Source organism: Chiloscyllium punctatum, chromosome 7 (genome assembly GCF_047496795.1).
Source record: "Chiloscyllium punctatum isolate Juve2018m chromosome 7, sChiPun1.3, whole genome shotgun sequence".
NCBI lineage: Eukaryota > Metazoa > Chordata > Chondrichthyes > Orectolobiformes > Hemiscylliidae > Chiloscyllium > Chiloscyllium punctatum.
Window position 1 is genome coordinate 46,752,958 of NC_092745.1, and position 27,669 is coordinate 46,780,626.

Below are 27,669 nucleotides of genomic sequence, written 5' to 3' on the forward strand. Positions count from 1 at the left end.
GTGCAGAACAAATAAAACTTTTAAAAATGTAAAGCGGGGGTTGATAAAGTCAAAGAAAGGCAAAAGCGGGTAGGACAGACTGACAGGGTAGGCACTGGTATTCTTACAGAACAGAACCAGATAACGTTCAGAGAGTCCAGGCTGGAATCCTACCACACAGTGGCAGGATTTGAATTCAATAAATATCTCAATAAAACTATTAACATAAAAAAAAGACATTGCTCGCTAATGTACTTCAGGGAAGGAAAGCTGCCATCCTTACCCGGTCAGGCCTACATGTGACTTCAGACCCACAGCAATGCGGTTGATTCTCAACTGCCCTCACGAAATGGCCTTGCAAGCCACTCAGTTGTGCCAAAGACCAGAAGGGGGAAAGAAGAGAATGAAACTGGATGGACTGTCTGGAAAATGTGCAGCCCTGTCAACACAGCAAAAACCTCCGTACCAACCTCTGGGGGCTAGTGCCAAAACTGGGAGAGCTGTCTCACAGACTAGTCAAACAACAGCCTGACAGAACCATACATTACAGACAATGTCCTCAACACCATCATCACCATCCCTGGATATGTCCTGCCCCACCAGCAGGAAAGACCCAGCAGAGGTGGCAGCACAATGGTAGACAGTCGGGAGGGAGTTGTGCCAGGGGTCCTCAACCTTGAGTTCAGACTCCATGAAAACCCGCTGCTGATTACAACCTAACACCCTCTTCTTGGTCAAAGAAACAGTGCTCCTCCATGTTGAGCAACACTTGGTTGCAAAACAAGGAAACAGAAGGTGAAAAAAATCTCCTTAATTTCGCAAGTAGTTTAGGGTGGGGATTGCATTGCTTGAAAGTTCACTTGAGCCAAGTTCAACTGAAGCACTCAAGAGGGCATGTGATGAATATTAAGTCAGAAATAAGGTGCAAGGGGATGGGGTAAAAGCAGGAGATTACAAGTTGGTAGTGAGACTCATTGGAAGAGCCAATGTAGGCCCAATGAGCTGAATGGCCACCTTTTACACAGTGGTAAAAACAATGACTGCAGATGCTGGAAACCAGATTCTGGATTAGTGGTGCTCCAAGAGCACAGCAGTTCAGGCAGCATCCAAGTAGGATGCTGCCTGAACTGCTGTGCTCTTCCAGCACCACTAATCCAGAACCTTTTACACAGTGCACACCTCTTGTCATTCTGTGAAGGGAGACCAAACATCATTCCTGGACATTTAATGGCTACCCAATATCAACATCCCAGTGGTTCCCACTGACCAGAAATTGAACTGGACTAGCCATATAAATACAGGCTAGGAATACTCCAGCAATTAACTCATCTCCTGACTCCATAAAACCTGTCCACCATCCACAGACTAGGAGCAGGTCAAAGTGGCAGCTCACCACCACTAAGGGCAACGAGGAATAGGCAATCAACTCTGGCCCAGCGTGTGGGCCCCACATTCTTTAATTGAATAAAACAAAATTAAAATAGTTGACAGTAGTGACAGATCAGAAGAAAATAAGCAAAGACAAGATTCCCTTACAAATAAACATACCTTTCCATCTTATTTTTATTCACTGAGTCGAGACTGTCAAGCTATTTACAGCATCAAGCAATTAATCTCAACAACAACCTACCAGTAGATATATTCAACAAATCATGGGTGTGACCTATCACTGGTTTCAGTCTCAAACTTTCCCTCTATATAGGTACATCTCAATAACAGAGACCAAGGGTTTATCATGTAGTTAAATGGAAATGGAAATCTTCACATCACCTTTTTGGTGAGCTATGTTACAGAGTTATTAGTTTGGGCCCTTCTCCATTTTGAGCACTTTATGCACAAGGTGAATCTTAATCCTCATCCCATCACTTGCCGCTTCAGTGGTTCAACACCAATTAAATATTTCCCCATCAATCAACTTCTCATTCTAACGAATGGGCAGTGCTCGAACTGCAACTGGTCTTCTCCTTCCAGATGCTGACACAACAGTCTGCACCCAAATATTTGCAGGTAACTGTACCACACTCCAGATTTTTTACAAACATCTAAAGATAAGTGTTTTATTTTGTTTTTCTTTCATTCTTTTGTACGTCATAGCCTGTTGTTTTGATCATATGAGCATGCTTCTTTGAGCCATCCCTATCACGCGCGCGCGTGTGTGTGTGTGTCTGGGATGGTGTTTTGGAGAGTTGGTGCACACTCAGTTAGCTGAATGGTCTCTATCTGCATTGTATGAATTCTATGATCCACAAGATACACTGCACAAATTTGCCAAAGTTCGATAGACAGCACCTTCCAAACCCATGACCACTTCCATCAAGAAGGACAAGAGCAGTAGATACATGGGAACACCACCATCTTCAAGTTCCCCTCCGAGCCACTCACCATCTTGACCTGGAAATGTATCACCATTCCTCCAGTGTCATCGAGGCAAAATTCTGGAATTCCCTCCTGATCCGAGAGAATGGGGACTACAACAGTTCAGGAAGGCAGCTCACCGCCACCTCTTCAAGGGCAATAAGAGGACAGGCAATAAATACAGGGCCAGGCAGTGACATCCTCAGTTGATGACTGGATACATAGATAAGGAAATAACTATCTTTCAACCAGTGAGGGGCCTCTCTGAAAGCTAAATGTTCACTATATCTTCTCCATTAAAACTCAAATGCTTCTTTCATCCCTGATTTTCTTTTAAAAAAAACAAATTCAATTCTTTTTTCCAAATGTTAAAACCATATGCAACAGCTGTACTCCTTTTGTTGATGAATCTCATTTTCAATGACATGTCTGAAAGAACTGCAATCTAGCAGAGTCTGTTACAGCACTGAATCTAGACTAACTCCGAGGTCACTGCATTATTAAGTACCAGTGCAGTTTTATTTTTAAAATATGAGGCAAAATGGTTGTGTGTGGATTGACAAAACAAGACTTGGTCAAATCAACATGTTGATTCATTTCTGCTGGCTGCCTGTCCCTTGGCAAAGAGATCCAGCACTCGCTGGAAGAATTACTGAGCATTGTGTGCAAGAGAACAACACAGGACCATAGGAATTTCACTGCTTTGTAAAAGGAAATAACAAGCATTATTAAACTGCAAGAGTTACTAAAACTTCAAATAGATGCAGCAATAGTCCTCTCCGTGATGAGGATGCTTTTCTTTGGTATGCATTAAAGTCTTTCTTGCCATTTTTGAAACAGTGACAATGCATGGTCCCACAGCTCACAAGATAGGCACAAGATTCTTGATGAAGGGCTCTGGCCCGAAACATCCATTTTCCCGCTCCTTGGGCACTGCCTGACCTGCTGTGCTTTTCCAGCAACACACTCTCATCACTGTCCCACAAGATAGACAGCCAAGTTTTGCTGAGGTATCCTATTCACAATGCAATGACTTGCAAAATTTAATCAAAATGTTTGGTGCTCCCTGTTTTTTTTTGGTTCATTGTAAGCTGCTACTTAAGCAGGTCTTAATTCTCTCACTCCATGACTCATTTTTAATGGCTCAGGAAGACATAGGTAAGCAGCCAGGCTATTGAACTGTGGGAGCATTGCAGCTGCACATACCCTGTCCTCAGAAAGCATCTAAATACATGCGGCAAGAAGCAGGAGACAGAGGATAGAAATAGGAATCCTGCTACCTCCCAGCCTTAATGCTCATCCCTCCAGTCTCCTGCTTTTCAATGATACTGTGCACCTTTAGTGATTCCTCAATTCAAGTCAATTCAAAATTAACAAAAGCAACAATCAAATCTGGAAGCTTTTTGGTTTGTGTACCATGCTATGACAGCGCAGGACAGCAGTGAGTCACAACAAGGGTTTAAATACATCAGTAAATTAATTCCTGTTTGTCTAGGCTGTTCACAAGTAGGTGTGTGCCTGCATGCATGGAGAAATACATTGGCCAATAATTACAGGAAGAGACAAAACATCTGCTGTATACTAAATATACAGGAAAAACAAATGTTTATCAACTCCCACATTTGGAAAAAGTTCAGCAATCCCATCAAGGCTACACATAATCAGAGGAATTATTGCCTATGTTAGCAGATACACAAAGATCTGATTCCTCAGTCAACAAAATCAGTTTTAATCAACATCAGACAATATTGTAATGCTAGCTATCGGCAAACAATGTCACAGTGAAGCAGAGCATCTCTTGATGTATTATAGATGAAGTGTCTCAAGGAGCATTCAGTTACAGTACAGAGCCTGCAGTTCCTTCAATCTGAGTACGCCAGGAAGAAGCATTGGCACTGAACAAACTTTGAAGCACTGTTGAGTAATTTTCTGTCAATTTTTTTCGTTTGAAATTACGTTTTTGATTTTTGAAGTTAATCACCTCGAACAAATTCAAGCTTCTCACAATATTCCGTGGCTGCTCTCCACTGCCCAGGAAACACTCGTACAATTCACAGGTCAAGTTCATGTGACAACTCCCACCCTCTCTATCCTTGTCTGCTCGGATTGATGGCTAAACATACAATCTGTTCATCTCCTTCTAATTCGAACTCGCTGTACAAATTCAGACCATACTCACCCGTCTCAATCTTGGACGTTTCTGTGCGATCGGTGATGGTGACTCTTTCCAAACTGATCAGATAGTCCACAATTTTCACCCCGATGATGGGCTCAGTGTGGTGCCATTCCAAAACCACCAATGAGCTGCTGGGCTCATGTGCCGGTGACAATCGCAAACTAGAGAAAGAATATTAAAAAGAAAATCCAGTATTAATCAGGGACTACGAAAAATGTCAACTAATAACTGGAGAATATCACATGCAATGGAGAGTATTGCAAACTCAACTGCTCCAGTGTAGACTTAGCGATATTGTAATAACAGCTTACAATTCTAGATAAAATATTCTTGGACAATGACCACATTGAGCCAAAGAGACAACAGCAAAATAATCCGTTTTTTAAAGAGAATATTAAAGTAAGGGGTTGGTTGGTGTGCTGCAGGGGAATCACAGAATCTGTATGCAGAGGAGCCTCAATTATCCGGCATTCAATTATCCAAATACTGGATTATCCGGCAAGATCACTAGATCCCGATACTTGTCTAAACTACGTTATCTGGCATTTGATTACCTGGAATTCGATTAACTGAATGAGTGTGCCCATGTGTGTCCTTCGGATAATTGACGTTCCTCTGTCGTGCGGTAGCAGGCCATTCAGCCCATCAAGTCCACACTAACCCTCCGAAGAGCATCCCACTCAGAGCCAACACCCTACCCTTTCCCTGTAACCCTGCATTTATCATGGCAAGTCTACCTAGCCTACATATCCCTAGATACTATGGGCAATTAAGAACGGGTGATCCACCTAATCTGCTTAATTTTGGACTGTGGGAGGAAACCAGAGCACCTGGAGGATACCCACACAGAGACAGGGAGAATGTGCAAACTCCACTCAGACAGTCACCTCAAGGCAGAAATGAACCTGGGTCCTGGGTGCCATGGGGCAGTAATGCTAACCACTGAGCCACTGTGTTGCCCCATGGATGGTTTGAAGAATTTCAGATGTTTAAGGTACTGAGCGCCAGACTCTAGAGATTTGGGGGGTGGGGGGGGGGGGGGGGGAGCGGGGAAGATGTTCAACTTAGAAGTCAGGATCAAATCCAGGTCCTGATCCCATTCTGGGATGCTGGTATCAGCCATCACCCACTTTACAAAACTGAAGAAAATGAATGGCAATAGCAGCTAGACCACCATTGTGAAGGAGAGGCTGAGTCTTGGGACTTGATGACCAACTCCCATCCCTATATCCCAATTGTGTTCTCAATGCAGCTTGGCGTTGCTTCATGACTGACCTTTGAATTGAATTAACAAGGTACAAATCCATGGGTGGGTAGCAAATCCATGCCCAACTATGCCAGGGAACTGGCATGCCTGCTCATCTCCATTCCCACTTCCAGATCAGCACCAGAGCATTGAACTGATGTCTGAAGTTGGGGTGAAGAGAGAGAGGGCAATTGGGGTGAAGAGAGTGAGGACGAAATTGAAGGAATGGTGCAGTTGGAATGGGCAGGACCTTGAAAGGAATTAGCTATAAATATAAGAATGTGAAATTAGAGACATTACACGACTGCAGATCAATACTGCAGGTAGCAAAAAGGCACAGTCAGATACTGTGTGTTAGAAAAAGCTTGGACCCAAGTCTGCAGATTATGTTCTTAAGCAACAATTTGCAGTTGCTGAGGAGGACAACTCTAGGAGACATGCTTGAGAAATTCCAAAAGTAATGGTGAAGGGATGAGGAGGGAGACTTTTACTGGAATGTAATCAGATAGCAATGAGTGCAACCAAGCCAGCGTGCTCTGTGGAGCTGGACAATGGAGCAGAGACACAATGCAATTGGCTGTGTCACAAGCCACCTGAGGATGGAAAATAAGTGCACATGATATTCCAAAAGTGGCCGAACCAATGTCCAGTACAGCCGCAACATGACCTCCCAACTCCTGTACTCAATACTCTGACCAATGAAGGAAAGCATACCAAAAGCCTTCTTCACTATCCTATCTACCTGGGATTCCACTTTCGAGGAACTATGAACCTGCAATCTAAGGTCTCTTTGTTCAGCAACACCCCAGGACCTTACCATCTAATACTCTATTCAGCCAGTTACATACACAAACACACTCCAAGGAATGGAGTGGGCGGCACGGTGGCACAGTGGTTAGCACTGCTGCCTCACAGAGCCAGAGACCCGGGTTCAATTCCCGCCTCAGGTGACTCTCTGTGTGGAGTTTGCACATTCTCCCCGTGTCTGCGTGGGTTTCCTCCGGATGCTCCGGTTTCCTCCCACAGTCCAAAGATGTGCAGGTCAGGTGAATTGGCCATGCCATATTGCCCGTAGTGTTAGGTAAGGGGTAGATGTAGGGGTATGGGTGGGTTGCGCTTCGGCGGGGCGGTGTGGACTTGTTGGGTCGAAGGGCCTGTTTCCACACTGTAAGTAATCTAAATCTAATCTAGAATGTTGTCTGGCCTTGGGCTGCCATCTACGGATGGCATTCTGAAGAAGCAAAACTTGATTTCAAAGAGTCTGCATTCAATAAAATCTGTAACTTGAAAATTAGGTACAGGTTTCATCTTTAGCATACATAGCAATTATTAATGAGTCCAGAACAACTTAAAGAACGCATTGCTATTATTCGCACTGTTGCCCTGGAATGCACACTAAAAATTGTAACATTTCCATCTCCATGTTTTGCTCCATCTATACCAACCCTGATCACTGCTGATCTTCCCTCCCCCACAATTTCCATTGTCTTTTCCTCATCTAATATGGAAGAATTGGTTAAATCAGCTGTGGGGAAATAAAACAGGACCAATAGTCGATCTGGGAAGACAAAAGCAATTGGGAAACGTTCACTCTTACATTGGAAATTTAAAGATAAGGATAACTGGGACTGCAGTGAGATCAGAAAGCCGAAACAAAAAAAAGCTAGTATAAGCCAGTGGATCAGCAATTGGGAATCTTCACAGAAGACCTGGATCAAATTCAGCAGGAATACAACCTCACAGTGCAAACAATGGACTGCACTGAAGGATAGTTTTGCCGACTGAAACTAAACTGAAGGCTAAGTGAGAGACAGATGACAAGATGAAGACTAACACTAAAGAATATCAGGAGGTGTAAAGTTGAAGGGAGAATGGTGATAAAAGGAGGGGTCAAAAGGGTAAAAGGGAAATTGACAAGTCTGGCAGATAACATAAAAGGCAAAAGTAAGGGCTCTTACAGGCATCTTAAACGTAACAGAATAATGAGAGACTTGGGATAAAAACAAAGGAAACTCATTGCAGCAGAATGAAGATATTAAGTACTTTGAGTTGGTGTTTATAAATAACAATCAAAATGAGATTGCATGTGTTCAAGATGGTGGCACTAAATAAAAAGATATGCATGACTGAGCTCAACCTGGTTAGTCACTTAGTCTTGATATCACACACCATCATTACTGAGGGAACAAGGAAAATAGTGAAGTTTTTATATCAGGAATTTGACATAGCTAATGTGGTAACAGGATCATCAACGTAGCATCTCCACTGTAAAAGGGAGCACACGATAAATCAGCTACCGACAAGCCAATTTAACAGTTTGGCCACATGCACAAAATCCAGAAATGGATGTTAGTTAACAAGTGACAGTTTAGAGATATGTGGGCAAATTAAGGCAGATCGATGTTTAACAAAACAATTGTGTTTTATTGAAAAATTGACTATCTGAACATAAAAGGAATATAATGGATGTATTTAGATTTTCTGCTGGTACACAATGAGCCTCGTGATAGGACCATTACCAGCAACACCTTGAGAGCAATGTCGAGTTGTCTGCATTGACAACAAAACACATGCAAGAGTTGCCAAAGCAAGTGTGTAGACTTCAACAGACTTTGAGCATCAGCCGATGAATAAAAGACCAGTGAGCCTTCCGATCAAGCTCCAAGTCTTTCGAGTAATACGCTTGCCCATTCTGCTCCAGCGTGCATGACTCAGATGGTCTTCCAACAGCATGTCAAGCAGCTCAAATGCTTTCACTTGAGCTGCCCTTGAAAGCTTCAGAGGATCAGCTGAAGATAAAAAATAGCAGATACTGAAGTGTTCATCTGAGCTGACATGCCAATACATCACATTGAACCAGTCAAAACTGGGTAGGGCCAGTCATGCAGCCAGAATACTTAATATTCACTTACTTTGGACAACTTGAGTTGAGGGCGCGGTGCCACGGTGGCTAAAGGAACTACACTGAAGGTCACTCAGGAGTTTTGATATTGACTTAGAGTCCTGGGAAAAGTTCTATTTGGAGGAACCAAACTAAACATGGTGTGGTCACCTTTGAAAGCAAGTGCATAAAGGCAGAGAGATAAAATCCTGAGTTAGGAACTCATTCATAATTCAGATCAAGGTGGTATCCTGCAGCTTGTCTGCTCCTGTTGGCTTTCTTCGTCTTCTTTTTTCTTTGCTCTATTTCTTAGTTTCTTTTCTTTAAAGCCTGGAGAGTAGGGAGTGAAGGAGGAAGGCCTCTGGTGGCAGCCACATCAGGATGAACTGGAGACACATCTGATGCAGACTGGGGTCTCCCAGCAAACGAGGAGCAGCTGCCAAGTTGACCCTCCCTGTCCCAGACTCGCAGGCTGGACCGAGGCTCCAGGTCCACAGCTAGGCTTAGGCGTCTGGAAGAGGAGAACTGGCAGTCTGATGGTGTAGCAATCCTGTCCCTGCATGGAGGCCTCTTCCATCTTTGACACCCAATGGCCAGGCGGCAGTCCCGTCCAGGAGTGGCAGTCTCAGCCCGTCATGGCGTCTTTGTTGGTGGTGGCTGTAGGCCGAGTATCCAGGGGCTCGGTGAGGGGGTCCCATCCGAGCTGCATCTTCAGGGGATTCCATCATTTTTTTATCAGCTTTCCCTGAGTCCAGGAGCCTTTAACTGAACTGTGATGAACTCTGCCTTGACTTTACTTTTTTAAAATTTGTGTATATACATAGATATATGACTTCTGTCATCGACGTTGGCACCAAGGTGGGGCACCTTATAAAATGTTTCACTGCATTTTTCATGTAAAAGTACACCTGAGAATAAATTTCTGTTCTGTTCTATCCTTCTTTGCAGCAGGACATTCCAGGCACATGCAACTCTTAAGAATCCCCCACAAACCCACTGGAGCTCTAACCAATGCTTCTGAACGTGAACATTGTCACCTTCACCTCAAGAGATAAACAAGGAGAAAATAATAAAAGCAAAGATAGCAGCATAGATGGATATTTAGTTGAATGGGTCTAATTAATTAATTGATTGGTTGAAGCTTGGCAAACGGTCTAAGCTTGGATTGATATTGGGTCATTTATTCCGTATTGCTCTCCACAATTTGGGCCAATCACTGGGAGCTTTATATTAATACAAAATACATTGATGACACAAAAAGAGAGAGTTAGAGAAACACTGTGAAGTGCTGTTGAGGTTTCCCGTAGGGCATGGATAGGATAGAAGAGGCAAACGGGTGACAGGACCAAGGTTAGAGTGGTGCTGGAAAAGCACAGGTCAGGCAGCATCCGAGGAGCAGGGAAATCGACGTTTTGGGCAAACGCCCTTCATCAGGGTGACAGGTGCTACTTTAAACAGACAGAAATGAGTTGCATTTTGAGATGAAAACAAAGGATTGAGGGTTAACATTTTAATGAAAACACTGAAAGGTGTATCAGAATGATAGAATCTGAGGATTGTCATCACAGATTTTGGCAAAGTAAGGATGGAGATGGACAAAAACCGTCAAATCATTGAGGATTTGACCAATAAGGTTGCAGAACAGAAAGGAGGAGAAAGTGAGGATTGCAGATGCTGGAGTATCAGAGTCGAGGGTGTGGTGCTGGAAAAGCACAGCAGGTCAGGCAGCACCTGAGGAGCAGGAAAATCGACATTTTGAGCATAAGCCCTTCATCAGGATCATTAGGTCATAAAAATCTAATAAACACATTCAAGGTGAAAGTTAGGTGGAGTATTGTGCAGAGCTTTCGGCCTTATGGAATGGATAGTCAAGCCATAGACAGGGCAGATTGGATTCAGCTAAAATCCACAGCACAAGTGCTTTCCAGGGATGATGTCAAGATCCTTGCACTTGTACAAACTTACTCCCTCTGGGGTTGACGGGAGAACAAGGGCAAACAGTGAGACAAAAGACTGACAGATGATGGCCGCTGGTAGAATTTCAATTCAATTAATAAAATCTGGAATGGAAGGCTAGTTTTAAACCATGGTAACCATTTAACTGCCACCTATCGCTGTAAAAGCCCACTTGACTCATTAATATCCTTCAAGGAAGGTGATCTGACATCCTTACCTGGTCTGGCCTACAAGTGATTCCAGACCCTCTTCAATGTGGTTGATTCTGAAGTGGCCTAGCAAGCCACTCAATCCAAGGGGGCATGAGTGACAGGAGATCAATGGCCTTGCCAGTGACAGCAATCTGCCAACATAAGAACATGGAACCAGAGCAGAAACAGACCATTCAGCCCCTCAAGTCTGCTCCAAGCTTTTGGGAAGATCCCAGTTGATCTGACTGTGACCTCAACTCCACGTACCTTCCTAACCCCGGTAATCTTTCACTCCCTAGGATCTACCCACCTCTGCCTTGAAAGCATATTTAAAAGCTCTGCTTCGACCATCTCTTCTAAAAAAAAGAGAGTTCCAAACACTCTGAGGAGAAAAAAGCCTCATCCGTTTTAAATAGATGACCCCTTATTTATAAGCAGTGACCCCTTGATCCACATCCCACAAAAGAACCAGAAGAAGTAGCATCAAAAATAAAAACAAATATAAATCCTGCTCATGGTAGAATTACCATAACTTACTTTCAGAGTGACATCCATTAACCCCAAATACTTGGCCTTTATTACTCAATGAACAAAATAGCCTATTCATCCATGTTCTTCAAAGCGTAGACTTTCTTTGAGCGATTATCATTATTTTAACAAAGAAATATTAAGTGCTTCAAAGATTGCGCTGAACTTATATTAGTGGATTAAAATGACTTTGTAGCAATGCTTTCATTTTAATCACTGTCAGTTTGCCCCAGTCCATAAATCAGGAATCAGCCATTACGGATCTATTCCTAGCACTTTGGGTGATTAATGCAATCAAGCACTCGGCAAGTATATAAATTATTAAAACACAATGCCCCGGAGATCACTTCTGTAAAATACCATGCATTATTGAAAAGTGGTTCCTTCCCCATCCCATAGAGATAAATTAAAATCACAAATGTATGGTGTCAGATAAATCTAACTCTTGATCTTTGGGGAACATTTGGAGTCCTCAAGTGTGCTTCCTCCCATCCAACTGCTCAAGTGACAGATGCTGCCTGTCTCAGTAATGAGGTGCATTTCAGATGATGGTCATGTTCACTCAAACCTGTTTAATTGTTAAATGCATTTACATCTCCTCTCCTCTTTTTTTAATTAGTCCCTTCAAATAATTTATTTAGAATTATTTGCAGTCCCCACAGTGTGGAAGCAGGCCTTTTGGCCCATCAGGTCCACTTCGAGTCACTGAAGAGCATTCCACCCATCACAGCCTCCTTACCCCAATCCCTGTAACCCCGAATTTCCTGTGGCTAATCCACCCATCCTGTACATCCCTGGACACAATGAGCAATTTAACATGGCCAATCCCACCTAACCTGCACATCTCTCGACTGTGGGAGGAAACTGGAGCACCCAGAGGAAACCCCCACAGACACGGGGAGAATGTGCAGACTCCACACAGACTGTCACCCAAGGGTGGAATCAAACCGGGACTCTGGCGCTGTGAAGCAGCAGTGCTAACCGCTGAGCCACTGTGCCGCCCCTCATCCCTCATAATAAAGCCCCATCCTTTGATACTTCTCATTCGGCTGGTAGTAATGTATGACAGAGATAGCCGGATAGGCTATTTAATTATGGGGACCATCAGAGCCCAGCAGTACGTTTTCCTTGCTCGACATCCCAAGATATAGACTTCCAGCCAAGGTCACTGGATTGTGGAAAACTGGCTGAATGTTCCCTTCCAGTTCTACAGCATGCATAACAAAGGATCACTGCCATGGATGGCGATTCGTTGCAAATAAGGCCGGGGGTCTATGTTCCAGAAAATCAAAGACTGAGTGGAGACCTGATTCAGGTTTCTAAAGATATGAAGGATTGAACAGGGTAGACATAAAGAAAAATAGATGCTTCCACGAGTGGGACATTCCCAGGACTATTGAGAGGGATCTGATAGTCGTGAAAACATTCAAAGCGAATTGAGGAGATAGGGTGGGGAAATTGAGGCAGACAGTGGTGAAGAGAGATAATCACATCGGTACAAGGAAATAGAAAGATATGGTGTAGAGTAGGATGACAATCACCTGATGAAGGACCGTCGCTCCGAAAGCTAGTGTGCTTCCAATTAAACCTGTTGGACTATAACCTGGTGTTGTGTGATTTTTAACTTTGTACACCCCAGTCCAACACCGGCATCTCCAAATCATAACTAAAGATAGTTTAGAAATACCACTCAGTTCTCCTGCTATAACTGGTTGACCTCATGTATAATCAGGAAAATAGGACTCCAGGCCATCTGGCCCCTAGACTAACCCACTTGGATCAGCAAACTCAGGTGTATTGACAATCACTGTTGTCCACTGATACAGGACCAGGTCCAACTATCTCTTGTGAAAGTGAATGCTTCCTTCAGGCTTATACAGGTTAATGTCTCCCCGATTCAAAAGGACTTTTCTCTCTCTCTCTTCTTCCTTCCTCACATTTCCCCGCCCCCAACTCCAAATTCACACCAACCCAGAAATCTCAGAGCCCTTCACTCCCCAAAATGGTTTTACAGCCCTGTGGCTTTCCTCCATGTTCTGCCTCAAAGAAGGCACTCTGGGACCTCTCCTCCACCCCGTGCTCTGTGACATTGGTATTGCTGCCTAGGTCCCTCACAGTTCAGTGTCTCTGCTCCTGCATGCTTCCAGCTTCTCCCATTGCCTCATGCAGATCTTCCAGGGTGTCGGGAGACTCCTCCTCACGTTGAGATTTTCACTCCCCAGTCTCTCTCACTGGTGTCCCTCACTCCACCCTATCCTCAACCACTCTGTCCCCCAGTCCCTTCACTCAATCTTCATTCACTGCTCTATTGTCTTGGTTACTTATCCTCCATTTTTAAACTTAAAAACTTCAGTTCTTGTTTGATGTCTTTATCTCAGCAACAGGTAGGTCTGGGCCCCCAGTGTCCCACAGTATGTGTTTGCATCCGTCCACTGATCTGGGTAAATTCAGACAGTATACCTGGGGAAAGAACCTGACCAGCTTCCTTCATTGGACTTTTATCCCGTGAGGCCCTTCTTTGCATTTGTGAAGCAGCGACTGGATTTGAACAAATAGTGAACAGTTATAAATTGAATGTATGCTTGCAATGATGCAACTCTCCCCTTTACCTTCACCTCACCCTTGGCAGCAAAATCTTTACCACGTACGATCCTGTCTTTGAGAATTTTATTCCTAAATTCTTCCCCTTTGCTGCTCTTTTGGGAACCTTAGCTACTGAGACATCCTGAATCCCATGTACTGATCCGTGTTGGTTTGCTATGTCAATGAAGCACCTTGGGACTTTCTTTTGCTGTTAACAGCACTATCTAACTGCAGTTTGTCATTGCTTTCCCTCTCATCCTTCTCTTGTATTCACCATCACCCTCTCTGCCTCCTATGTTTCACACTGTTCTGTTGTACTTCTAATGATCTCTGCACTTGATTCACGCCACTCTGCTATCAATGATTCATTCTTTCGCAGTAAGGAGCGGTCAGTGCCTTCCTCTCTCTCACACTTCAGTTGATGCCATCTCCACCTCATAGCCCCAGGAGTTCCAAGAGAGGCTGGAGCTTCTGTTACTTTAAAGAACACACTGTGCATTGCTCAGAGTCCGTAACTCCCCAGGACACCAAATAGCAAGTCTTCAAACATCAGCAATCATCATTACATGAGTTTAAATCTCCAGTTCACTCATGATTTTAAACCAGCAGAACTTTAAGCAAGACTAAAAAACTATGCAGACACTATCTTAATATAAATAAATCATCAGATCTGACAGCTTGGACCAAGGCTGCAGGGGAAAAAAATGGACTAATGGAAAACACATAATTTTTTGTTTTTACAGAACACATTTGCTGCTGGAGTTGAGAAATATTATGAATTATTGGGAAAGCACCTCACACCACCATACAAAATATACAACTGCCTTTGTTAATTGGTCTTCAACATACCACTCAAAACGGTCCTCCTTTAAACTAATTAAAATAAAAGACATTCCTAAAGTGATCTTCCAACCTGTTTAAATACAGAGCATCACAAGATGTTACACATTAGTGTTTTGTGGTTAAACTATCATGTGACATGATCAAGATCTTACCCGAGGATCCAGTGTGGAGGATAACTTCCACATTGGATATTATCTGAATATGTCACAAAGTCTCACGTAATAGATACTGAAGGGGTACTTACACTGGCTGAGGCAGGGGTGCACAGTTTGGTAGACCGTCAACGCTGAACGTTGTAGAATCACATCGACACCAGTCATCGATAACATCACCGCCTCCTGAACACCAGAGCTGGCTCAACATTGCCTCATAGATGGCCTTAAAAAACCACAAAGATGAAACCTAATTGTAGACTCGAGGTCTCCAGCTTACCAACAGTCTCCACAATGACACTTAACATGATTGGCATGCACTGATTATAAGAAGTAAATGTATAAGCCCAATAGACAAAATGAAAGGGGCAACAGAAGCTAAAGCAGTATCAGATCAAAAGGTCATTGATCTGTATCAGGCATTCCCCATTTTGAGGGCACTGGGTAGGGAGTACAGCTACTATCAGTGAAAGGAGATCATGAAATGATCAACCTCATGCTCTGTGTTGTTGCACAAAGTAATGATTGAGGGAGTTCATCATCACTCTCCACGTAAAACCAACATTGTAACACCGAGCCATCCCAAACTTTCTACCACACTTGTCTCTCCCTCCCCACAGGAATGAACCAAGTATCAATCACTCCAACGCCTGCTTTTGACCAGTTTGTAACCACATGCCTGGTTTGATATCAGCTACAGTGTTGTCCTTAACCAAAACAAAAATTTTTCAGCTCTCACTTTGTGAAGATAACACAGAAACATCTTTCATTAACAGCCTGTAATAGGCAGCAACAGGCAATCCCAGCCTGTTTTATCAGAATGGAAATGCAGACGTGCCCTTTGGTTGCCTGGTCAAAATGAGCAAGTCACAAGCTCATCAGATCTGCATTTGAGGAACGGGATACTCTTCACCCTGCCCGGGGACCACTTCAGCACAGCACCCCATTTCCTGAACGAACACCACGAGGTGAAGCTCATGAGATGGGTAACCCTGGGTTATAACACAACCTTGTGGTCTTCTGCCAGCGGGTTACTTTGAATAATAGGTAATGTGTGAACTTGCTGTGCCAAAATGACAATACTGTCAGAGTCCGAATTGTACATAACCAAGCAATCTCTCACATTTCCGAGCACGGGGATGACCAGCACCTCACTGTCCATGTTGTACTCCACTTTGAAGCACCATCTGCTCAAACTGATCTGTTCCTATTCCTTGGTAATCTTACCCAGGGAGTGGAGGGGAGCTTGGTGTGATCCACAAGGGCAAGGTAGTCTCCCAGGTATCTGAGAAAAACAGAATCTGCAGCTGGCTGCTCCTCCAGTCACAAGCTATTTACCTCCGACATGTGCTACTATGAGTTGCAATGAAAACAGGAGCAATTGCCAGTATTCAGCTTAGCATATCGGCAACTGGAAGGTATCTGCTGTCACCTCATTATTCAACAGTGTGTGTGTTTAGGGTGATGGCCTCTTTTTATGTAGAAGCAGTTGCCAGTTAGAAAGAACCTATCAGGAGTAAATATGGGAGATAACTAGCTTGTGACTGAAGGAACAGCTTGAAAGGTCAATGCTGGAGGTGAGCATATAGCTGGGATTGTTGTGAGCAATTGAGTCACGTGTGGGTCTGGGTTTGTGTTTGATGGGGTTGGGTGACTGCACTGTGTTCACTGAGTCAGAGGAAGAAATCGGCTGGGGGAGTGGAATTGAGTTGAATGCAGATCGATGGAAGGGAGAATTAGGACAGGTGAAGCATGCATAGAGAGGGGCAGGAAGGAAAGGAGGACAGTGCAAGTAGGGGGACAAAAGGAGCATCTTGGAGGCAGTGATAAATAAAGGAGGCTGCAAGCAAATAAAGAGGAGGAGGAGGGTGGAAGGGGCAGGAGATAAAAGAGGAAGCTGCAAATTGGGAAAGAAGAGGAGATTGCAAAGGAGAGATAACACTTTTTAAGCTATCAAGAAAGAAACGCTCAATTAACTAGAAGCCAGCAAAACTTGAAATCACCAAAGTAATGAATTTCTTGAAAAGGGATGTGAAATCTGTAGCTTAAGATAGCATCGGTTTAGAAGTTATTATATGGGGAGCAATGTTGTAGATGCTGCTGTAGCGAATACTGTGAGAATTGCTTATTTTAAACCTGGCATTGAGACCTCATGTGCAATAATAGCCTGGTTAAAATGTTCCAGCTCCATGCAAATACATTGAGAAGGATACAAAGAACCTCGTTTGTCCGGCATTCGATGATCCAAATTTCAGATTATCTGAACAAGATTGCAAGGTTTTGATGCTGGGCTAAACTATGTTATCTGGCATTCGATTAACCAAACAAAATACTCCCCGCCCTGTGTCCTTCGGATAATCGAGGTTTCTCTGTATTTGCTGCAATCTCGTATTAGTGCGTTAGGGTGATGGCATTTTTTGTGTAAAAATGTTGGAGAGTTATTTTGGAAGCAATCTTTTGTTGTCAAGGTCAGCCTGTTTTCTTAGGCCAACATAATTTTTTGATTTGATTTATTATTGTTACATGTACCAGGATACAGTGAAAAGTATTGCATTTCGTGCTAACCAAACTAGTCATACCTTACATAAGTACATCAGGTCAATAGAACAGAATGCAGATTGTGGTATTACCATTACAGAGATGGTGCAGAGACAGATCAACCCTAATATGAGAGATACTGTTCATAAGTTGATAACAGCAGGGAAGGAGCTGGTCTTGAATCTGTTGTTAGTCTACTGTGCTAAGAATTTAATATTCTCAATGTGTATTGCAGTTTTAGTGGACAGTTGATAATTATTGAGACTATTTAGTAAACCTTCTTGTTCTGCATCTGTGTGAGACAAAATACACAATTTGTTTAGTGAAATGCAACAGGGATTATGACAACAATCACCTAAATACTGCACTATTGTATTATATGGGACCTAGAGGGAATAAGGAAGATGCTTGACAGAGACGAATGAGAGTTAAAAATAAGAAGGTTGCGAGGATTGAGTATTTGAGGCCAAGAAACAGGAGAAATATCAGGGTCCATGACTTCTCCCCAAGAGCTCTACTCTTGAATTTCTGGGTCCCATTTTGGATCTGTGTAACATTTTTCATTGGTACTAAAGTTTAACCATAATCTTAAGAATAACAGGCTATTGTGATTTTTAATCTTACCCAGTTTTCATTTCATAAGTGGTGTCAACTGCTTGGATCCCACACCTTATCCCAATACTTACAGCACAGTGTACGCTTCTTCAGGGCTAGGATGGCTTACAGGTAAGGAAGGCATGATGCCATGGTAATGTTTCTCATATCCCAACCTTTCCCACCCAATTATAATTTGACATGTGGACCACTCACTCTTGGGTAAACAAAGCCCTGAACTGACCATTTAAGGGTCTCTTCATGTCTGTCACATTTCTCAAGTGGGGAGGGGGAAGCCATGTTTGCAGTCCACAGTGTCTCAGTGCTGTAGGTGGCAACGGGGAGGAATGTGCTTTCACAGGCTCCCTTGGTTCTTCAGAGGAAACACCCAGATGAGATCTGCTCCCATTCCCTCACCCTCCACTTCCCTACATGTGCACCTTGGTCTGCTTTCTGCTCACAGGCCATCTTCTGTTCTGGCCCTACCGATTCACACCCTTCAACCCTCCACCCCCACTAATACCAACTTACTGTGACATGGCATCAGTGGCACCATTCAATTGGATGCAATATCTGCAGTGGACACTGGTCTTGGCAGTGCTGCTGGGACCAGAGAAATGCTGGCCATCTGATTCATGGCGTGACTATTGGATGGAGGTCTGTTCCTGTGCCAAGTGACTCACTTTGGAATGTTAATCTTGTGCGAGGCAGTATGCTGGGCAATCGCTGGATGGGGTGGCAGGGAGATGAGCTTCACATTGACTTTCTCACCTGGATTTAGTGGGAAGCCCGTTGTACTGGAAATTCCTGCCAATCTTATGAATGGCTGACAGGAAAAAGCGGGAGCATCCCTATCACTGAGCTGGGAGGCCTGGTTATAAGACCCACCTGCTCAGAGGCATGTCATAACATCATGAACATATTGATTAGAAAGTATCTGTAAAAGACTCACACCTTCTAAACAGTCAGGTCTGATCCTCACAATATGTGCTTGCCTTTACCTACTGCAGTACCCATTCTGAGAGTGGAGTTCCAAGCTGGTCCACTTACTTTCTGCGTCTCGTTGTCACTCAGCAGTTCATACAAGGGAGCAGCCTTGGTGACTTCCAGTAAGACAGGCTCTTCTTGCCTGTTCTGGCCTCCTGTTCGGTGGCATAGGTGGCAGGATGAAGGGCAACCTCCCCTGTTTTCACAGTACATCCTCACCCCTGATGACATCAGCTCATCGCCAGAATCAAGAAGGCTGCTAACATACGCGGGAAAGGTTAAAGACTTCGGATCCTTCTCACGTTCCTCTGATTCATCAGATGGTGAATTGCCTGCATGAAAGGAAAAAGATATTATTACAGCACAATTTAAATATGCACATCCTATATTAGAAGGTAATGAAGTGTGTAATTAATATAATTAGTAGTACAGACAGATTCACTTTTATTTGGAGGTATTTTCGAAGGTTGAACAACAATATTTGGAAACCGAACTACTCGACTGCTTTTCAAACTTACTTTTCCCAGTAAAGGACCAGATTTTATCACATGTTTAATATTGTACCTGCAACTATTATTCAATTATATTAATACTGAATTCAATAAAAGACTCTGTGTGATTGAGCAGATGAGGGGGAAAGAATAAAGGTTTGTATTTAATGGACATTTATCAAGTCTTGCAATTAGATCATTGGTTCCTCATCCTCTGTGTCTTCCATCATCATTTATCTTCCTTAACCAATGGATTCTGAATCCTTTTTAAACATGTGCCTCCATATACTCTCTCTCTTAAATGTATTCACACAGACATTCAAGCTTTCCATCTCTTCAGCACACTTCAATGCACATATTCTTGATGACTATCTCCCACTGTGACCTGTACTGTCCACAATGCCTGGGCACTTCCAATCTCCCTGTACCTGGGGCTGAAACAAAAACCTTCCTCTGAAGTTCATCAAAATAGTACTTTCAACATTGGCTTTCTATTCTTTCCATGACCATTACGTTGCTAACCGATTCCACCATATTCACCACTGATCACCTTGAATCTAGATCGAGCTTTTAGTGCCTCCCACCTGACCATTTGATGCAGTTGGTCCTAATTTTCACTTCTCTAACTAAGGAGTCCCAGAATTGAGTTCTTCTGGAAGACAACTGCCTTAACTATTCACCACCAGGTCTGGCTAGGCCTTCTCAGGTTGGATCTGCGAACTACACAGTGTGCAGCACAGTGGCTCGGTGGTTAGCACTGCTGCCTCACAGAACCAGTGACCTAGGTTCGATTCAGACCTCGGGCAACTGTCTGAGTGGAGTTTGCACGTTCTCCCTGTGTCTGTGGGGTATTCTGCCAGTTTCCTCCTATAATCCAAAGATGTGCAGGTTAGGTGGATTGGCCATGCTAAATTGCCCATAGTATTCACAGATGTGTAGGTTAGGTGCATTAGCCATGCAAGGTTACAGGGATAGGGTAGAGGGGAATGGGTCTGCGTGGGGTGCTTTTCAGAGGATCAGAGTGGTCTTGTTGAGCAAAATGGCCTGTTTCCACACTGTAGGGATTCTATGATACACACTCCTTCCCCCCTTCCCTCAAGAATCTTTGGATCCTTTTCTTGACCAACATCTTTATCCCCAATCTCCAACATTCTGCATCTCCAAAACACAGAGTAAACTCATGGAACAAGAAATGGTGATTCATCTGCCTCAACTCTTCCTCCTTTCCTTTTCTCATTTTGTGACAACTACTTCCCGTCCTTCTCCTTTCAAATTGCTTGACTTTTTTTTAATTCACTCATGGGATCTGGGCATCTCTGGCTTGGTCAGCATTTATTGCCCACCCCAAATTGCCCAGAGGGCAGTTAAGAATCAACCACCTTGTCATGAGTCTGGGGTCACACATAAGTCAGACATGTGCATAACATTGATGAAGCAACTAAAGATGGTTGGTCCTAGGAAACTCTCCTGCCGAGATGTCCGGGAGCTGAGATGATTGCCCCCTAGCAACTGCATTCATCTTCTTTCAGGCTAGGTTTGACTCCAACTGGCAAAGGGTTTTCCTAGAGTTCCTTAATGCTGCACTCAGCCAGACACTGTTTCGATGTTAAGGACACTGAACCTCACTTCCCACTTTGGGTTTCTCTCACTTATTCATGTTTAGACCAATGCTATAAGGTCAAAGGTTGAGTAGACCTGGGAAAATTCAAAATGACTATCAGGAAGCAGGTTATTTTGAAAGTAGTGATGATTGATAGCACTGCCAAGCACCACACACCTTCCGTCATTTTAGTGATGATCAAGAATGGATTGGATGATAACTGGTCAGGTTGGATGTGTCCTGCTATTCATCTCCAGAACATATCTGGGCAAGTTTCCACATTGTTGGTAGACACCAGTGTTACAGTTGTACTGGAACAGCTAGATCTGTTCAAAATGTACCTTATGTTGAACAGTGACAGTGCCAACATGATGGAGGCTATCCTCAATATGAAGGCTTGGCTTCAGCTCTGCAAGAACTGAGGTGATAACAATTCAATTGATAAGGTCATGGACAGGCATAGCTGTAACAGGTTGATTATTGAGGAGTTTACCCTCATTACCTGCTTCAGACCCAGTCGAGGAGCTATGGATCCTTAGGACTTGAACAGCTTGGTAACGATGGTGCTACAAAGACATTCTTGATATTGAACATTGAAGAGGTTCACTCAGAGTACATTCTGTGCTTATCATCCACGATGCATTTTCCAAATGCTATTCAACACGAGGAGATTCGATTCTTCAGCTGAGAGTCATGGAGTTGTAGGGAATGGGGTAGGCTGGTAGGTGGCAGGAGGATTCCATACCCATGTGTGATCCAATGCCATGAAACTTCATGTTGGGGTGTCAGAGGGCAACTCACTCTCAACTGCATTTCACAATCTTTCTCTCGGTTTATAGCCCAGGATGCCTTACACTCTCTCACAAACCACCCTCAAAGACTTGAGCAGAAACATAACTGGCTCTTCCCTTAAATGGTAAAATTTTTATCTTGTTTTTTCACACTCATCCTAGCAAAATGAATCATATGATGCAGAAATCCAGAATTTGTTAGATTTGAACTGCACATTCTTTCATTGTATGCCCTAAGGAAATAAAAGGGGCTCGATGACACTCCCTACATGTGAAATCTTCATTCTTGCTATTCACCTTTCTGGGTGACACAGAAAGATCATATCTTTCAATAATCTGCCCAAAACATGCAACAACAGACTCTGCAAATAGAATATCTGTCTTCTTCTCGAGAAACGCAGACTTCCATTCACTTGACTGAGGTCCATTTAGATTAACAACATGACTTATTGTGTCAGATACCATGACTATCATGTCTTCTTGGAAACAAATGGCAAAACACAACACTAGTGGGATCATGTCTACTGGCTGCTGTAACAAAGCAAGCAGTACTGTAATTCTAAAAAGCAATTGAGAGAACAGATACAATTCTCAATGTGCATCAATCATTGTCGACTCTCAAGCTATATCCGTCAATCTGTCTCTGACAGGTCAGGTTGAATGAATGTTCCACTTCTTCCAGCACTGCAAATCTAAGTGAGCTGATGAACATCTTGAAATGCACTGATCCCCTTCAGTCAACACAGACAAAAGCTGCCTCACCTCTACTGTGTAAAACAATGTTGAGAATCAAAACATTTCCTGGAAAATAATGCATCTACAGCATCGGGTTTGATTTACACTGTGTGAGTGAGTGGAGCCAGTATTCAAGAAAATTCCCTGGGATTTCTGCACCTCTCCACCCATATCCTCACTGGAACTACAGTGACTCCACTTCAAAAGTATTTCACTTGGCTGTGAAATGCTTCAGGGTCCTCAGAGGTCCTCACAGGTACTTTAAAAATGGAAGCTTGTCTGTGAAATTTCGTTTCTTTCTTTTGTTCAGGGTGAGGACCAAGTCTGAAATGTCATTCTGTCTGTTCTCCCTGCACAAGCTGATCTGGTGTGTGCCCATCTTTCTCTGCCCTGACTTTCAAGATTACTGGCAGTTGCAGTTTCGCCTTCATGTTTTCAATTTATTCAGAGAAAGTTCAATGGCTCCAATCCTACTATGTTCCTTCAGCTCCAAGATGCAGCCAAAACCTCACTGTGTTTTATTGCAATGGGATTTACATATTTCATAACCACTGATTTCTGCAAACATTTTTTTTTCCTAAATCCTGTCCTGAGATATTAACACTGGAATAAACAAAAACTTTAGAACACCAAACTTAGAACAGTATAGAACAGTAACAGGCTCTTCGGCTCAAGATATTGTGACATCAAATTAAACTAATTCCTTCTGCCTGCCCTTGGTCCATATCCCTACATTCCTTGCATATTCATTTGCTTAGCTAAAGTCCTCTTACACGTTCATTGTATCTGTCTCCACCACCATCCCAATAGTGCATTGCAAACTCCAACTACTCTATGTAAAAAAGGTGTACCTCACATGTCCTTTGAACTTTCCCCCTCTCACCTTAAATGCATGCTCCCAAATGTTAGACGTTTCAGTTCTGGGAGAAAGATTCTGACCGTCAACCCTGTCTATGCATTTCATAATTTTATAATTTGGAGATGCCGGTGTTGGACTGGGGTGTACAAAGTTAAAAATCACACAACACCAGGTTATAGTCCAACAGGTTAATAGGAAGCACACTAGCTTTCGGAGCGACGCGCCTTCATCAGGTGATTGTGGAGGGCTCGATCGTAACACAGAATCTATAGCAAAAATTTGCAGTATGATGTAACTGAAATTATACATTGAAGAATTGATTGTCTGTTAAGTCTTTCATCTGTTAGAATACAGTGATAGTTTCACTTCTTTCATGTGTAAATCACAAAACATTTTTATATTTAAAGTTGCATTCTCGGGTTAGCTGTTAATGTTCTCTGTCTATGACCTGATGTTTAGACTGATTCTAATCTAAAAAGTGAGATAACGGAGTTTTACATGAATGTATGCAGTTTTTGAGCAACGTGCAATGTAACTCTGCAAGTACAAATTCACCACACAATGTGTGTGTGTGCATGTGTGTGTGTGTGTGTCTAGTGAGTGCAGAGTGTCTTTCTTTAAGATATTTTTATTAGAAATTTAACATTTTTACAAGTTTACAAAAATAAACAAAACTCTCAAATACAAACATTGATATACAATTAAATCAAATATACATTAGCCAAAATTTAACAAAAGAAATAAAATACCGAAAAAGAAAAAAAAACAAAACTCAACTGTCTACTAATCTAACCTACAACTTACCAGAGTATATATTTAATTCTCTTACATGCTCAGAATGTGTTAGCATCAGATGTAATAAAACCCGTATTCGTACGGGGTTCCTCTCCTAAGGGGCCCCGGACCAGCCAGGTTTGTAATCTCAATTAAATAAAAGCCCTTGTTAAGATAGCTGAAATATTTGTATTTATGTAATTCAAGAAGGGCTGCCATATTTTATAAAATAATTTGGTCTTTCTGTGCACCATATTTGTAAGGAAGTCAAGGGGAATACATTCCATAATTAATCTGTGCCAGTTTGAAAGTCCAGGGGGGCCCTCAGCCACCCAGTTCACCAAAATATTTTTCCTTTCACAGAAAGAGAGAATAGAAAATAGTCTCTTCCTGCACATGTCCAGGGAGGGAAGGTTCGAAAAGCCCAAAAGGAAAGATACAGGGTCCACTTTAATTTCCATTCCTAAAATTTCTGTTAGGGTACTTGCTACTTTAGTCCAATATCTACGGATCTTATGACAGGTCCATAGGCAATGTACAAGAGAGCCCACCTCTATTTTGCATTTGGGACACATTGGAGATGCTCCTGCCTTAAATTTTGCCAATCAAACCGGTGCTATATGGGCCCTATGAAGTATCTTCAGCTGGATAGTCTGGGTTCTGTTACAGATAGTAATTCTTCTAGTGTTTTCCCAAATATCATTCCATGTTTCTATAGAGATTTCTAGTCCCAAATCCTGATCCCATGTTTTAAGCAGATTGTCCATATCTCCCGATACTTCATCATGTGGTAAATGATAAATAGTACTGACGGAGGATACCCCCACTGGTCGTAGGACACTACATTCTTTATCTGATTTATAAAGACTATCTAATAACGTAGTCTTCTTCTGTATATAATCTCGAATTTGGAAGTACCGAAAGAGGTCTCCATTAGGTAATCCGAATTTCTGACGCAGCTGTTCAAAAGACATCAGGACCCCATCCTTAAATAGGTCCCCTAGACATGAGATACCCCTGGATCTCCAGAGTTTAAAAGTGGCATCTGTAAACCCCGGTTGGAATCCCCATGCTCCCACTATCGGTGCATAGGAGGATGTTTTATGTGAGTTACCCTCATTTTGCCGCATTATATCCCAAGCCTTAATTGTGTTTAGTATTATAGGGTTTTTACAGTGATCTGTAATGATTTTCCTCTTGTCTGAAAATAAAAGGTTAATAAATGGGTATTTTACTTGAGAGGCCTTGATGTCCAACCAGATTGATTGTGGATCAGACAAGACCCAATCAGCTATGTAACTTAATAGGGAGCTTCACTGATATTTCCTAAAATCTGGGAAGTCCAATCCTCCTCTTGTCTGTGGAAGCTGTAGCTTCTTCAGCTTAATGAGGGGCCGTCTATGATTCCAGATAAAGGAACCCAACCAGCCATATAATTTACGTAGAGCCATCCTCGGCAGCATCACCGGAAGCATTCTCATAGGGTATAGGAGACAGGGCAGGACATTCATTTTAATTAGTGCTATGCTACCCAGCCAGGAAATTGGAAGGTCTCCCCATCGCTGGAGGTCCTGCCTTATCCTTTCCAGTAAATGCACAAAGTTAGCCTTGTATAACTGACCAAATACTAGGGTAATAAAAATACCTAAATATAAGAAACCCTCCAGGGACCAACGAAAGGGAAAAAGGGATCCATCCACTAAGTGGGGTGTCATAGCAAGGGCATAGCCTCCGATTTTGAAAAATTAATTTTATAGCCTGAGAATGCGCTAAATGTATTAATAACTTGGATTAGGCGAGGTACGGACATCAGAGGATTACTGAGGAATAGAAGAACATCATATGCATAAATGGTAATTTTATGTTCACCTGTACCAATCCTCGGGGTCGTTATATTAGGGTCAGCTCGAATAGCTTCTGCTAGTGGTTCAATTATTAGAGTAAATAACAATGGCGAGAGAGGACATCCCTGACGGCAGCCCCTACCCACACTGAAGCTATCCGAACCTAATCCATTGGTAATCACAACTGCTTTGGGATCACTATACAATGTTGAGACCCATTTGGTAAACACCTGTCCAATGCCAAACCTTTCCAATGTGTAAAACAAATATGACTATTCAACCCCATCAAATGCCTTTTCCGCGTCTAATGAAACTACTACACCTGGTATCTTTTCCTGATGACAGGATTGAATCATATTCAAAACCCTTCTAATATTATTGGATGATCTATGGCCCTTAATAAACCCCGTCTGATCCTCCTTTATAATATGTGGTAGTACCCTTTCTAGTCTCAGTGCTAACGTTTTAGAAAGGATTTAAAAATCTACATTTAGCAAGGATATTGGTCTGTATGACGTACAATTTTCTGGATCCTTTCCTTTTTTTAAGGATAAGAGAGATATTTGCCTCTTTCAGCGAAGGCGGGAGACAGCCCTGATTATATGCATAGTTATACATGTCCATAAGTGGACCAGCCAATATTTCTGTAAATTCTTTATAGAACTCAGCTTGAAAACCATCTGGGCCCGGTACCTTACCGCTCTGAAGTTGCCTAATTGCATCAAGTATTTCTTGGACTGTTAGAGGAGCATTTAGGACCGATACCTGTTCCGGAGTTAGACCCGGAAAGGTCAGATTTTTAAAAAATGATTGCATCCTCCTAGTCCTATCTTCACAATCCTGCAATTTATATAACTCAGAATAAAATTCTCTAAAGAGCGCATTAATCTTTTTATGATCATGAGTCAAAATATCCGTACTTTCCTTGATAGACATAATAGTCTGAGGGGCCTTTTTTTTTCTTTGCAAGAAATGCTAAGTATCTACCCGGTCTGTCGCCATATTCATATAACCTTTGTTTTGCAAATAATATTTCCCTCTTAGCCATTTGAATAAGCGTAGTGTTTAGAGCTGTCCTAAGAGCCGTAATCCTTTGCAATTTAATAATAGGTCTATCAGTGTATGCTGTTTCAGCTGCTTTTAAGCGGGCTTCAAGTAGACACTGTTGTTCTCCCTTCAATGTTTTCTGGGTCGCTGAGTAGGAGATGATCAAACCTCGCGTGTAAGCTTTGATGGTCTCCCACATCATTGATGGGTGGCTAGCCGTACCTGAATTAATTTCTAAAAAAGTTTTAAATTCTTGAGAGAAGTACTTTACAAATTTACTATCTTTCATTAGGAAGGGGTCCATACGCCAATGCCGAGGGGATGTCCCATTGTTCCTCGCCTTAGTTTCTATATATACAGCAGCGTGGTCGGAAATTGCTATACTACCTATTTTACAGGATGATATGGAATTTTAAAAAATCGAGGGGGCAAAAAACATATCGATTCTGGTATGACATTTATGTGGATTGGAGAAGAAAGAAAAATCTCTGCCCTGTGGATGAAGACATCTCCATACAT

The 27,669-nt window shown here is 42.6% G+C and overlaps 1 protein-coding gene across 1 annotated transcript in view; it reads right to left on the bottom strand.

Annotated features, from left to right (window-relative positions):
* The window catches only part of astn1 (astrotactin 1), a 2,276,897-nt gene that overhangs the window by 129,225 nt on the left and 2,120,003 nt on the right, over window positions 1–27,669 (bottom strand). Inside the window, exons 17-19 of the mRNA XM_072573509.1 lie at window positions 19,073–19,341; window positions 14,983–15,116; window positions 4,514–4,671 (exon numbers count right to left, since the gene is read on the bottom strand). Of these exons, the coding sequence (XP_072429610.1) occupies window positions 4,514–4,671; window positions 14,983–15,116; window positions 19,073–19,341 (561 nt within the window). The remainder of the gene's footprint in view (window positions 1–4,513; window positions 4,672–14,982; window positions 15,117–19,072; window positions 19,342–27,669) is intronic.